The sequence below is a fragment of the Euphorbia lathyris genome, chromosome 3, assembly GCF_963576675.1.
Source record: "Euphorbia lathyris chromosome 3, ddEupLath1.1, whole genome shotgun sequence".
NCBI lineage: Eukaryota > Viridiplantae > Streptophyta > Magnoliopsida > Malpighiales > Euphorbiaceae > Euphorbia > Euphorbia lathyris.
The window spans coordinates 97,649,362-97,661,696 of NC_088912.1; the positions used below are offsets into that span (position 1 = coordinate 97,649,362).

At 34.7% G+C, this 12,335-nt stretch overlaps 2 protein-coding genes across 4 annotated transcripts; one reads left to right on the forward strand and one right to left on the reverse strand.

Moving 5' to 3' along the window:
- The first annotated feature begins 231 nt into the window (after positions 1 to 231).
- Positions 232 to 11,830, forward strand: LOC136223768 (uncharacterized). 2 transcript variants are annotated; one of them, XR_010686129.1, is made up of 9 exons: positions 232 to 567; positions 649 to 933; positions 1,022 to 1,081; positions 1,169 to 1,378; positions 2,187 to 2,305; positions 2,487 to 2,584; positions 3,477 to 3,601; positions 3,702 to 4,132; positions 10,937 to 11,830. XR_010686129.1 is itself a non-coding variant. In XM_066011929.1 (8 exons), the coding sequence occupies exons 1-8, from the start codon at positions 334 to 336 to the stop codon at positions 3,864 to 3,866; spliced, it is 1,296 nt and encodes a 431-aa protein (XP_065868001.1). In that variant the 5' UTR covers positions 232 to 333; the 3' UTR covers positions 3,867 to 4,359. The 2 variants fall into 2 exon arrangements, 1 of the variants encoding a protein (XP_065868001.1); XM_066011929.1 differs by lacking the exon at positions 10,937 to 11,830 and having other exon boundaries at positions 3,702 to 4,359.
- Positions 4,875 to 10,923, reverse strand: LOC136223767 (uncharacterized). 2 transcript variants are annotated; one of them, XM_066011927.1, is made up of 7 exons: positions 10,565 to 10,923; positions 8,552 to 9,079; positions 7,513 to 7,662; positions 7,332 to 7,427; positions 7,212 to 7,259; positions 6,590 to 7,020; positions 4,875 to 5,753 (listed from the first exon to the last, which is right to left on the reverse strand). In XM_066011927.1, exons 1-7 carry the CDS (start codon positions 10,890 to 10,892, stop codon positions 5,145 to 5,147), a joined length of 2,190 nt encoding a protein of 729 aa, XP_065867999.1. In that variant the 5' UTR covers positions 10,893 to 10,923; the 3' UTR covers positions 4,875 to 5,144. The 2 variants fall into 2 exon arrangements, with proteins under 2 accessions (XP_065867999.1, XP_065868000.1); XM_066011928.1 differs by lacking the exon at positions 7,513 to 7,662.
- Positions 11,831 to 12,335: the final 505 nt, after the last annotated feature.

Sequence of the window (12,335 nt, forward strand, 5' to 3'; positions counted from 1 at the left end):
GGAGCCAATCTACTATTTTGAATAAGTTGAGGGAGCTGGTGATGTATTAAGCCTTATTTTTTTATAATTTTCGGAAAATAAAATTGAGTGGAAACGAGTATAATAATTTGCCCGTAATCTGTAGCTTATCCAAAAAAATTAAAAATTAGTTTAAAAAAACGCTGAGAGACACGGCTAGCGTTTCGAAACTCAAGTTAAAGAAACGCTGACATTGTTTATGTGAAGCGAAACTGTATGACTGAATGAGTTCGATAAGCTATTTTTCTGTGATTCACATTTTCTTTCTCTTCTGAGAAATTCTGTCTCTGGATTTTCATTTTCTTCTGTAATCGGATGACTATTTCCTTGGCCGCATCAGCACCTTCTCCATGGATGATTACGATGAAAAACTCTCCGCTCGAAGCTTCTTCATCGTCTCCGTTTAAACTCTCCAAATTACAATCATCCCCTCCCTCTTCCTCTTCGTCTTTCCGTGTAGTCTGCCGTGGAGGATCCCCGGCGTCCGACCTCAAATTCGTGTTGCATCAGGCTTTGGATTCATGTGGAATTGACACCACGCATGCCAGAGTACTTGATTATCTGCGAATTTCAATCGATTTTTGAGTTTTGATTTGGTGAAGGTTTGATGGTAATTGATGATTGGTGCAGGATGCGAGGAAGGGGTTTTTGGAAGAGATAGAGAAATTGACGATAATTGAGAGAGAAACTAGTATTACTATCAATAGACGTGTGGCTTTGGGGAGAGCTGCTCTTTTCATCGCAGCTGAAGATGATTCACTTGTTTCTCACTCTTCGGTTCCGCTTCCTGTTGATGCTTTCGTTGACAGATTGTATGACCTTTCTATGGGGTTCTGTTCTGATTTTAGCTCTTCTCTCAGCTCTTCCCCTGAGAAATTTCTAGATAGTTTGGAGAAGTATTTGTATATGAAGAAGGTATGTATTTGATTTTTGAAAATATCCCCAAAAATAGAAGTTCAATGTTTATCCAATTGAAGAAAATTGGTTTTTGCTACTTAATTAGGCCTTTAGACGAAACAATGGAGCGAATCAGTTAGACACACGGGCTCTATATCTTCACTCTGTAAGGAAGTTCTGTTCATTTTTAGCTTTTAAGTTCAACTAACTGCTGCTAGAAAAATTCTTAGGATGTTTTTAATTTGTTGAACAGGTTTTGACTCACCGATTAGGTTCAGCTGCTATGCTTTCACTTATATACTCTGAAATCTTGAAATTGCTTCGCATGTGGAGCCTTTTGGAATTTGATTGTGAGATATTCTTCCCTCATGATCTTCTTGGTCTTCCCAAGGGATACCATAAGCAGAAAAGCATAGTTTCTGATCAACCACACATAATGACAACACAAGCTCTATTGGAGGAGGTAAATTCACATACTTGTGCTCTGGTAACAGTTTGGAAATCCAGGCACATTATTACTTATTTGTGTATCATGAAAAAGCTTAGAACTTTGGCATTGCTCTGGCTATACTAGTTCAAAGCTATGTCGCACCGAAACGGATAGGGAAATGGATATTGTGAAACGTAATTTCTGAAAAACATAGGAAAAGGAAACATGGGGAAACGTGTAAATATTAAAAATATAGGTGCATATTTATAAATATTAAAAATATGATAATACATTGAAAAAAAAAGATTGAAGAATAAGAGGAAGAAAGTCCAAGCTTAATCGAGATTAAGAGACAAAGATTATAGGAGAAAGAAATATGGGTAAGTTCTTTAAATTGAAGTATATAAAGAATGAATTATCTTTCAAATAGGAAGTTTCAATTTTACCAATCTTAGATTGAATAGGAAGAAAGTTTGAATTTCCAGAATTTTAATCGAAATAGGTAGTGAAAACCGTTTAAAAGTTGAGAGACACTTTCATATTTTTGGTAATCACGGACACGAGTCCAGAAACGTTTCGTATCAGTTTCCGAGAGTTTCTGTTTGCACATTTGCCGGAAACGGGGAAACGCATGTCATGAAGAGTTTCCTTGCTTCATAGGTTCAAAGTGATGCTGTTACTTATTTATCACAGCAGAGCTTAAGTAAATGCAGTTTGTTTTAACTTAAATCTCAGGTAGTTTTGTGGACTAGTCTTTCTGTCTCAGTTTGTCTATTTAGGTTCAGTTCAGGGTTCTCATGGCTTGATTTATTTTCCCGTACATATATGCAATATTATGTAGATTTTAAGGAATTTGAAGGAGACATTCTGGCCATTTCAACATGATTACTCAAAGAGTTCATTCTTAAGAGCAGCAGATGCTGCCAATTGTATGGATAGATCAAGTGCTGCTGAAGAAAGGTGCTTCTGTTATCTTGCTATGTAGTTTGTGTCACTTGTACTTTAAATAGTTAGCTTTATCATTTCTATTCGAAGGACCTTCTATTCATTTTTGTCTCTTTTGGGAATGCTTACTTTACTGGGTTCTTTCTCAACTGAGTTGAGGTAGAAATGTTTTGCTCAAACTTCCTTCCTATTGCAGTGGATTTCAGCTTGCTTCTGCAAAGGCTGCGCAACATAGGCTAGACCGTGGTGTTTGGACTAGTGTACGCTTTGGGGATATGAGACGTGCTTTATCAGGTACCTAAAAGATAGGATTGAAAGTTATATGTTAATTCATCTTTCTTTTTCTGTTTTGCTCGTCTTGACAGTTAGATTGTGATAATCTTTACGTATGAACATGCATATTCGTTCTGGGTTTAGATGGTACTGTATATATCACTTTTGAATACCATACTGTTACTGTATCCTGGGCCTAGTTGACAATACTTTGTGTTATCATGGTTGTTGGAAGAAAATCTGAGACTCTAAGGATTTGACTCTAAGGATTTGAAGCGGAAGCATGTTGGTACTTAGGAAACGAATTTCAATTTTTTTTCCTAAACAAACAATCAGTGTGATCCAATCACTCTAATTAAGCCGATGTTTGACATCAAATCCTTAACCACATGATCATTAAGTTCTTCATAATCAAATTGATATTTATACTACGAGATTGGAATAATACCTCTTGTAGATTCCAATCGGGTATTTGAGCTTCTCTAGCGGTGAAGCCTCTAGTCAGTCCACTAAGTTGATTAGATCAAGCTTTGAAGGAATTGATTATTCTTGCTCAAACTTACAAAATCAAGAACTGATTCCGAATATATATTTCTTAAACCAAAACTATATATATATCTATGTATACTTTTGTTTCAATCCATTATATATACTGGCTACTTGGATAGTTTCTGGTTCAAAGATAGACTATATGCCTGCATTATGCATAAAATAAAAAGAACATGGGAATTTGCGTTGACTTGTCTCTTGCTTCACTTCTCCCAATAGGTTTTCGATAATAGGTAGATTTTTATGGCGCCTCACCAAAAGGAATTAGGTTCTATGCTCAGTGGAAGTTGGATTTGACAGTTTGATTTTCTATATAGGAAGTATATTACTTCGTTGATTTGGACTTTTTCTGTAAATTTTGCAGCATGTGAACGTCTAATACTCCTGGGATCTGATCCGAAAGAATTAAGGGATTACAGCATCCTTCTCTACCATTGTGGATTTTACGATCAATCACTACAATATCTCAAGTTGTATAAAGAAAGAGAGGTAAGAATCTCTAAATTCGTAATGAATAACACTTCACAACTTCTAGATATCTAATGAACTGAACTAATATCATTTTGTTTTATTTGAAATTTATTTGTAGGAATTTTCGTCACTGGAAAAGCCATCATCTAATAAATTGAGCAACCTGGAGGCAGATGCGGTAGAGAAATTGATGACACGGCTTAACCTCATTTTGATGGAGGAAGGTTGGAGTGAGCCTTCACATTCTAGAAATTTTCTTGGAAATAACTCTGAGCCATGGTAGAAAGAGCCATGTGTTTTCCATACGGCAACAAAACCTTATAGTGTTAGTTTCTGAAAGCACAGCATTGATGAAACAGCCTACCTCATCATGCAAACTGAGAATAAGTTGGTCCTGTTCAAATTAATTTTACATTTCCTCAAGAGCAAATCTTGGAAAGGTTTCGTAAACGTAAGCTTCAAGCATGGAACATCGATGTGCATGGATCTCTGATGTGCATCTCATAATCTGGAAACTGGCTTTTTCCTGGGGACCAGCTGGATGGAGAGGTACTGTTTATCAATAAAGCTTCTCTTTTTTCTGTGAGTTATAAAAGTTCGAGTTGCATTGTTTAAGATTGTAAATATTTATACTGTTTCTGATGCTGTATATGTAAAATGCAATCATAATATACAATATTGTACATAAAATTCTTGGAATACTTCCATTCAGTTTGCTAAAAGAAAGGTCTAGAGATGTCAAAGAGGTCATCTCTCCTAACGTTTTTGTTTTTGAATCGACAATCAAATTTTTAGAAAGATCAAGATTCTTAAAGAATTGAGAATGAGACTCTAGAGTGTCTTCAACACATTCCGATAGAATTTCAATAACCTCGTTTCTGTTTGGGCTCAATTTGGTATATGATAGAGAGAGAAACCTCAAATTGCAAAGTATGTTTATTATTTTTCTGTGACTTGTTTCCTTCTGAATTATATATACTCAATGCTCTCATCTGGTTTGAATTAGAAAAGAAAAACGATATAGAAAGCCATACACAATTAATAGTGTTAAGGTATTATGTCTACAATTCTATTTAGTTTGTTTTTTCTGATTAGAATAGGAATTGAAAACTTCTTCTTTAAGTAAACCTACTAGGTAAAAGATTCTATGTTTAGGCTTATATAAGCAAGGGTAGTTTGCTTATTTATTTGCCTGAGAGTTTTGGAGCCTGTGCTTTTGGGATTTTCATATGTGTGAGCTTTGAATGTAATCGAGTTTCATGGGATTTGAAAGTTAGGAACTCTGATGTAGGCAAAAATAGCCCAGCCCCGTAAATCTATTGTTTTTGTGATTGCATGTCTAATTTCGTGTTTCGCATATCAAGTTTATTATAATCAACAACCGAGGAAATTCCTAACAAGTGGTATCAGAGTCTTTGTTAGTTCTTAATACTTAGTTTCATAAATAGGGTGCCAACATTAATTTGGTCGTAACAACACACAAAATACATTCAAGAATTTATAATACATTCCTCCTCCACAACACAAGTTGAAAAGGTAAACACAACTTGAAGGTGTCTAATTAATACCAAAACTTCATCTTCCTATTGAAGATGTGCGACATATATGTGGACACAAAAATCTCGACAAGGAGAGGGAATTGCAGCAAGATGAAAAGGGTAACTGGAATACTAGCTACCAAAACAATTGGAATCACAAGTTGCAACTCCCCTCTTAGCATTATAATAAGAGCAGCACAGAAAGCAACCATCATAGCTGCAATTGAAATAAAAAGGGTAGATAAACCAATTATTAACTTTCTCGGTAACGACTTGAGGAAATCTTCTTCTGCATAACGTGAAGTGAGGACTCCTAAAAACATTAAGACTGATGTTGAAGATGCAAACAGAGAAACTGCATCTGATATTATAAAAACCTTAAATAACTTGTCTTGTAAGAATATTGGATATCCCGTCTCTTGAACGTTACCACCAGGTACTGTAAATGCAGCTGTGAACATAATAGTGATTATCAGAGCACCTACAACTGTTGAAGATGTTGCTGTTTCCTTCATCCATTTTTCTCCTCCTTCAACCAATTGTGCATGGCTTTCTGAAAATATATCTTGAGGTCTCATTCCAAACTTGTTTCGTTCTTCTCTAGATGAAGGATTTATAATGCTTTCTACTTCCTGCATTAAAATTATTCAGATGTCTTTCTTGTTAGGAATTGGATCATAGGGTTCTGATAACACTTGTTAGAAATTGGATCAGTATTGATTATAATAAGCTTGCATAGGTAACAATAAACTAGACATGCAAGCACAACAAGAGATTTAGCGTGGTTTAGCTGTTTTTGTCTACATCCACAGCGGAGGAGCACATAATTAATTAATAAATGGACAAGTTGGTACACTAGTAAGTAAATCACATTATCCAAGCTTATGATGGTTGTCAGGACTCGAACCCTCGACTGTTTAGTCCTAGAGGCTCTGATACTATGTCATGGAACTGATTGAACTAAAAGCTCGAGCTTATAGTTAAGGCCCAATCATATATCTTATATTAATCTCCAACAGTATTCACATAGACTCTGAATGACCAACTTAGGTATAGGCTTAAATGAATTCTAGGATGGAGATTCAAAGCATCCTAAGGTTTAAATTTAATAAGCCTATATCTAACGATTTGGTCATTAAGGATCCATATGAACACTATTTGCCAAGTCTTGAACTCTCAAATCGCATGAGATCTGATTACACCCAAAAAGTCACATATCCATATCCCAAGAGCACAATCTTAAATATATAAGTAAACAACTCTTATTTATATAGGTATATAGGTCTAAAATTATAATACTTTTTCCTAGTATCACTTGTAATTAGGGTGACAAATTCTGGTACGAGATGATACGATTTACACAGATAACTAGACTACAAGACTATAAGGTTATAAATAATCGTATGAAATATATAGAAAACATGAATTGGCATATGATAAGATAATTAGCAACAGTTGGAAAAATAACCTTGTACCACTGTAGCTCTCTTTGCATCTGCAAAGCTGCACCTGATATGCTATCAAGTCTATTGGGAGGTGCTAACTGGGCTGCAAGATGTAACATGCCATTTCCATCACTGTTTTCAGTAGACATGAACACATATTTCCTCACGCCAAGGGCATATACAAGGCTAAATATTTTTTCTTGGCGATGTTGAATTGCTATCATAATTATGTTATTTCCTTTATAATCTGCAGCAGTTAGCAGAATAGGATTTGCTTTAATTAGTGCAATTACAACTTCGATTTCTCCATGTACGATAGCTGTAAAGAATGCTTGAGGTACTCTATTTCTGATTAGTTCTTTGTCATGTAATGTTGATATGTGTTCGCACATACAACTTAGAATCTCCAGAGCATATGCATGTCGCAACTTGCTGTCATAGATCTCCTTGAGTCCTTTGTTTATGAGCAAAATAAAGTTCAAGTTAGGGACATAATTAACTTTATAACAATGAAATTAAGACGTAACTGTGGTGTTATCCACTACAAGAAAACGCAGAGGCGGAGGGAATGAGTGCACGGGTCTGTTTCACTCCCAGCTGCCGAAAGTTATTATTTAGGCTTACTCTAAAAATGGATTAGCATACCAATAAGTTCAAGAAACTTTGAGCCTAGTTGTTTCAGTTGATATAACCCTGAAAAATTAGAAAACCAAATAAATAAATGAGTAGTATCCCAAAAGCTGAAGATAGGAGATTCATACATACCCTTTACCATCATGTTACTGTGTTGCATATGTTTGTTTTCGTGTGGAATTGACATTTGAACATCATGAGATGAACTTGGTAGTTTCACATTGATACCTTCCAATAAATAAAACAACCAATTAAGTGAGACTTTGCAATATGAACAAAAAGAAATTAAGGGAAAAAAAGGAAGAGAACTAACGAGAATAGATCCATTGTTTCCAGAAGACAAAATGGTTTCCACTAGGAAATAGATCACTTGTACTGCACAATTTACTTAGTGGTGTGTTTTCGAAAGTATCTAGTGAAATAGCCAGACTTGGACACCGCCGTAGGAGATGCAACGTAATATCTTTCATTAAGTAATTTGTAGCAAAAGTAAAAGAGTCAATGTCAAGGTTAAAATCACTACATATAGGAAATTAACTGAGAAGAAAACCATCTTGATCTCTTTGATTCTTACAGTACTCATTCAGCCATCGACCTTCCGATTTGACATATTAAGTTCTTAATTGCATGTATTTTGCCCCTTGTTATTGACACAATTAGCTGTAAACATCAACTTTGTGGCTAGTTTTTGCATTTCATACTGTTTTGTAGATAGTTCAAAATGAGAAGTTTTGGCATGTCTGGTCCATGTAGCTTTTAGAAAACTAAAACAAACTTCCTACTGATTGTCAAAATTGAAATATCAGATCCAAATGAAATGCATTACATGCTTTTAACTGTATTTGATGTAACTTGTTTTTAGTATAACTGATTAAGTGTTCAGTAGTCCATTTGAAAAATGATGGATTCAATATGTAAAAATTGAAAAGATCAGGATATTTATATCCGTTAGTTAAGGCCTAATAAATACATAGACAGCCCCTCCAAGTTGGTTATAAAAGCTGATTGCCCCCGATTTAGTCTTTAAACTTGTTTGAAGTGACCTATTGACTCCCTGAACAAGCTTAAAGTGACCTATTCCTCCGATTTAGTCTTTAAACTTGTTTGAAGTGACCTATTGACTCCCTGAACAAGCTTAAAGTGATCTACTCCCCCCTTAACTTAGCTACTTTAGTCATTTTAGTTTGTCTAGATCTCCACTTACTATGCCATGTAGGACTTACGAGAATAATCATGTCACTTTAAGCAACTTGAAGGAGCTAAATGATTGTTTTCAAAGTTGGAGTTATTGCAGGACAATAAGTTTGGAGGCTAGGGATGTATTAAGTTGGTTAATGTTAGAATGGTCTTACCGAAAATTCCCGCGTTAATTGAGGCAGTAGTAACTGAGGACCCATGAGTTCCATTTTGTTGAAGCAGTAGTTGAAACGGAGTTACATTGTATAAATAGTGAGCAGTTTCCTTGTGGCCTATAGAACATGCCACATCAAGAGGTAGGTCATTAGCTTTATTTGGAATACCAACCAACTTATCATTCTTTTTCACTAAGCATTCAACAATTTTGGTTGCTCCATTTCCAGCAGCAAGAAAAAGAGCTGTCTGATTAGCATAATCAACGATCTCCAAGTTTTCTTTAGGCAAAATTTCCAGTAGCATCTCCGTTATTTTCAAGTTTACTCTGGAAGTTGCAATATGAAGCAGTGTCGTACTATCAAAATCATCTATAACCTTATTCTGAATTATTGCATCTTTATGAATCTCAACCAAGCTTTTCACTTCATCTATGTCACCTCTCTCTATAGCCTTGCGTAGCTCTTGAAATATACGTTTTCCTTCTGCATTTTCGTGCTCTTGAACTTGTGGACCACTCCCTTTTTTCGCTACATTCATAAACACAATAGTAATTGAGACCCGAGTACACCCAAAGCTCTATGTAACAAGTTTTAAAACTCTTACAGTCAAAGAACCAACCGAACTAAAAGTTAAAGAGCAACTTTTGTTATTATCTCTGATCCACCCTTGCACGCTTCAAGTCATTTAGGCTTGAAGTGTGCGTGTATAACACATGTTCCTTTTACCATGGGTTAGAATTTCATTGACATACAAGAGTTGTCTATATATGTAATCTTAGACCATTTGGTTAGGAGGCTCTCATACCATTACAACTAACCCCTCATAAGAAAAGCTGAGGGGTTTTCTTATTATCTCTTAAACTCAAAATAAAAAACACTCAACATAACGTTATATCAGAAACAACAGCAACAATAAAATATGTTCCAAAATATCTATGCTACATCTTACTAATTTGCTTATGGATTAACAAAGGGTCAAAAAAAGAAAAAACTCTCACAATCACAAATATTAACCTATTTGAGGATTATTTGTTCCAAAAATAGTAAATTGAGGGGATTAGTTGTAATTTTTTGAAGTTCAAGGGTCCGTTGTAGTTTTGGGACAACATGGGGGGCTGACGATGTATTAGGCCAATAACTTTTATTATAATCTCAGACATAGAGGGAGCTTTCGTTTTCATACTTAAATTAGGCCTAAAAGGAAAATAGTTATTTTCTAGAGATAAGGTGCAAAAATACTCTAACCTTTACTTCCAAGAGCAATTTTACTCATAACGTTTAAAATGATACAATTTTAGCAGCTAAGAACAATTTTGTCCCTAACGTTGGTAAATTGGCTCTATTTCAAATATTATGATAAAATACAAATATTTTGTTGCGTATTATGCACCAATTACATATCAGTTCTTAAAAAAATGGATTTCAATATTTTGTGTGATTTGATAATAGAATTGGAGATTAATATGTATAAATTCAGTGATTTATTTTTTATTTTTTTTGTCCAAATCATACAATAGAGTATATTTTATAATTTTTGTTTTCACGTATAATTATATGTTTATGATCTGTTAGTAATAAGTGATAAAATGACTTATCTGTGAAGTGTAGATGACAATATTAACGATTTAGAAGACAGTTTAATGAATTATTTCTCAAATTGACCCACTTGACGTTATGGGTAAAATTGCTCCCCGACTGTAAATGTTAGAAGTATTTTTGCACTTTGTCCCTATTTTCTATGTACAGTCTTGATCGCATACACTTTAATGAGCATGTAGAATTTGCTCATTCACCATTAAATCTAGACTTATTAGAATCCTAAGGTGAAGATTCAAAGCGTCCTAAGGCACGGTGAATGAGCAAATTGACTTGCTCATTAAGGTGCATGTGAAAATTCTTGATTCTATATAACTATGGAGGAAGCTTTCAATTTGTTATTTAAATTAGGAAAAAATCACATTTAATAAGATTCTACAGTATGACATGACAACCCGTTTTGACATCTCTACTTACCAGTTTGGGATTGTTGTTCAAACATCATATCAACCTTTATCCCTGGAATATTAGCCAAAACATCCCAGCAAAGTTTTGCTGAAGTGATAGTTGTAATGTAAGAAAGATGTCTAAGAGAAGTTGAAATTTGAATAGCATGAAGAGCAGCAGCATTCTTCTTTCTCCAAGCCTTAAGTTCATGATCTTCAGCCTGTTGTGGATTAGGAGAGGCATCTGTTCCTTTAACAATTTCCCAGAGATCATTAGCCAACAAATAAGCCTTCATGCATACTCTCCATTCTTTGTAATTAGGCCCTTCTAGTAATTCTGGAACTATATTTGTTGCCATTTCTAATATTTCTGAGAGTGAGTAATTGATATCTTATGCCACAGGTAGGTACATGAAAAAAGGATTAAATATTGGAAGAAAACGTGTATCACGAAAAATTGGAATCAAAATTCTAGTGGTGCTGATGTGTAGAGCTTCTATTGGCAGGTATAGCATGTGCTCCCGGTTGTTAGAGATGATAATAAAAACTTTTGATATGGTATTGAGTGGCTTAGACCAAGTGGCTGAGTGGTCGAGTGTTAAAATCCTGCCTACATCCTGGCTACATGACTGATAGTATGTGCTCATGATTGTTAGAGATAATAAGGAAAAGGGTAATTAATTTATTAGTCCTTATATTTTGACAAAATACACTGTTTAGTCTCTGTATTTTCAAGAACACACGGTAATGTTCCTAACGTTTTTCTCGGTAAACTGTTTAGTCCCTGCCGTTAGACTCTCATGAAGATTTTGTTAGTCAATTTGGATTTGCGTTCTTCTTTTCCTTTATTTTCCTTTCCTTTAAACTCTAATGCATCTGAAATCAATTTTGAGTGTTATTCTTTTTGATTTTCTTCTTAATCGTTCAAATTCGTAAGAAGGTCTGTTATTTTTCTTGTTCTCCATACAAATAGCTTCTTTTTCTAAATTGGATTTTAGTAAAGGGTAATTTAGTCATTTCCGAAGTCATAAACGGTAAAAAAATTTAACAAACAGGCGGAAGAACTAAACAGTTCATTGAGAAAAAGGTTAGAGACGTTACCATGTGTTTTGAAAATACAGGGACTAAACAATGTGTTTTGTCAAAATATATGGACTAATAAATTAATTATCCTAAAACTGTTGATATGGTATTGAGTCGCTTAGACCAAGTGGTTGAGTGGTGAGTGTTCAAATCCGGACTACATGACTGTTAGCATGTGCTCATGATTGTTAGAGATAATAAGGAAAACTGTAATGGGTCGGTCTTACCTATTAGTTATGATATTTTTGACATGATATTAGAGCGTTTTGGTTCGATGGACCAAATTCTGACAACGACATGGTCGGTAGCATGCGCTCCTGGTTGTTAGAGAGAATAATAAAAATGGTTATTGGTCTTATTTATCAGTTTAAACGTTTGGGTTAAATAATACTTTTGACACGGTGTTAGAGCGTTTTAAACAAAGTGGTGGATGGTCCAAGTTCTGCCAACATAGCCATTAACATGTGCTCTCGTCTGTCTGTTGGAGAGAAAAAAATAAAAGATGTTATTGCTCTTATTTATCAGTTTAAACTTTTGGGTTAAATGATAATTTTGACATGATTTTAGAGCGTTATAAACAAACTGGTCGATGGTTCAAATGCTAACAACATGGCTGGTAGCATGTGCTCCCGGTTGTTAGAGAGAATAGGAAAAATTGTTATTCGTCGGTTTAAATTTTTGGATTAAATGACATTTTTGACATGGTATTAGAGCATTTT